This window comes from Diospyros lotus, chromosome 5 (genome assembly GCF_014633365.1).
Source record: "Diospyros lotus cultivar Yz01 chromosome 5, ASM1463336v1, whole genome shotgun sequence".
NCBI classification, from domain to species: domain Eukaryota; kingdom Viridiplantae; phylum Streptophyta; class Magnoliopsida; order Ericales; family Ebenaceae; genus Diospyros; species Diospyros lotus.
The window spans coordinates 26,948,198-26,950,187 of NC_068342.1; the positions used below are offsets into that span (position 1 = coordinate 26,948,198).

The window sequence follows — 1,990 nt, forward strand, 5'->3', positions numbered from 1 at the left end:
AACATTGCTACGACTTGGGACATTTAATGATGTCTAGAAACTATGATGCATCATCTCACATCTTTATAGATTAATCACATTATACATCATATGGACTTCTATCTAGTTTCATTCGGTTATTACAATAATAACAAGAAACTAATTGAATGACTTCTTGTGAATTTGAACAACTCCTTATTCAAATAATAAACATGATTACAATTGTCAATGTACAACATGCCCAATCTGATTGGGTCTAGAGCACCTACACTAACAATTTCCTGGCTTCTGTTGATATGGTTGTTGCTGCTATTTCTTTGCCTGACCCTTGGGACAGAATTTGGCAACATGACCCATTTGACCACAATTGTAATAGGCGCTGATTCCCATGAGACATAGTCTAGTATGACGCTTCTGACATTTGCCACACACTGGGTTCAGTTGATAATACCCTGATGTTGGACCGCCTTCTTTATTCTTCTTCGAATAATCCTGCTTTCCTTTACCTTTATCCTCCCACTTACGTTTTTCTAGTGGTCCAAACTGTGATAGCTTGGTATTGCTGCTGGAGCTTTCTCTAAAGTTCGCCAGTTGGGCCTTAGCTAGCACCTCATGATACATGCCTAACTCAAAAGTTACGACTGCCTGCCGTAAATCATCTCTCAACCCTTGTTCAAAGCGCCTTGCCCGCTTTTGGTCTGTATCCACTAAAGCTAGGGTAAAACGTGATAGCTCATTAAACTTCCTTTCATATTCAATCAAGGTCAAGCTACCTTGTTTTAACATGAGGAACTCTGCTTCCTTCTGGTTACGGATGTTAGCGGGGTAATACTTCTTAAGAAAAAGTTCCTTGAACTGATCCCAGGTCCACACATGTCCTTGGGGTCGGGATCTGGCAGTAGAATCCCACCAATGCCTTGCTCCATGTTGTAACATATATGTAACGCAAGTTACCTTCCTAGGGTCTGAACAATCTATGAGAATAAAGATCCATTCAATTGCTGCTATCCAATCTTCAACTACCAGAGGGTCCAACCCACCCTCAAAAGTTGGAGGTTGAAGCTTCCAAAACTGCTCAACTAAGGTAGCATTGTTTCTTAGGTTTTCTTGGGGAGGTACAATTGGTGGTGTGGCAAGTGGCGTCATGTTGCGAATGGCATCAATGAACTGCATGAACTGCCCGTTGAGGTTGTTGGTTTCACTAGCCTCATTTTGCGGCTGCTTGCCCCTACTATTGGCACTTCTTGCACGGGTTTCCATAACCTTATGTGAAAAAGAATAATTAATTCCTGAATATAGGGTCCTTAAGAATAAAGAGTACTATTGTGGATCTCCCTATTAACTATGATTTGTTAGTCCATCGTTTCATATACCAATATGTATAACACGCAACTAAGGAGCTTCCAGGTAAGGAGGGGAGTCACATGGACCACTTAAGTCCCAAGCTCGCCTTAGACAGTTTAGGTCTTTGTGACAAAACCCTTAGCGCGATCACACATATCGATAAACTCAACAATAGATCCGTGTTTAATTACGATTCATTTTGCAAGCTCTTCTTGATGGACTTGATTCCTAATTGCTTTCATTCTAATAAGCCCTTCCTAAACAAGTATTTCCGCTATAATCATGAACTCTTGAGTTTGGAGCAATATCACTAGCGAAAAACGCATACTAATTAATGACAAATAAGAATCATATCTCTCACATACTTATTCCAACATGAGCTTCAAACATGTGCATACATATAACAACATATGCTCATAAATATAGCTTGAGAGAATAACTGCATAGTTAAGGGGGATATGACTTGCATGAGCATAGTATCCCTAAAGAATAAGCATAGCAATTCTTATAACTTACCCGGAGATCAGAAGCTTGAACGGGACGTGGTGGATTTTCATGTTTCCTTAAAAGCATTTCCTTAAAAATTTTACTAAAAGCAAAAAAAAATAAAATTTTCTTTAAAAACAATTTGAGTCTACAGGAAAATAAACTTTGCTTTGATACCACT

At 39.1% G+C, this 1,990-nt stretch overlaps 1 protein-coding gene across 1 annotated transcript; it reads right to left on the reverse strand.

Moving 5' to 3' along the window:
* Nucleotides 1-288: 288 nt before the first annotated feature.
* On the reverse strand, nt 289-1,239 carry LOC127802173 (uncharacterized). Its single transcript, XM_052337878.1, has one exon. It carries the CDS (start codon nt 1,237-1,239, stop codon nt 289-291), a length of 951 nt encoding a protein of 316 aa, XP_052193838.1.
* Between the last annotated feature and the right edge of the window lie 751 nt (nt 1,240-1,990).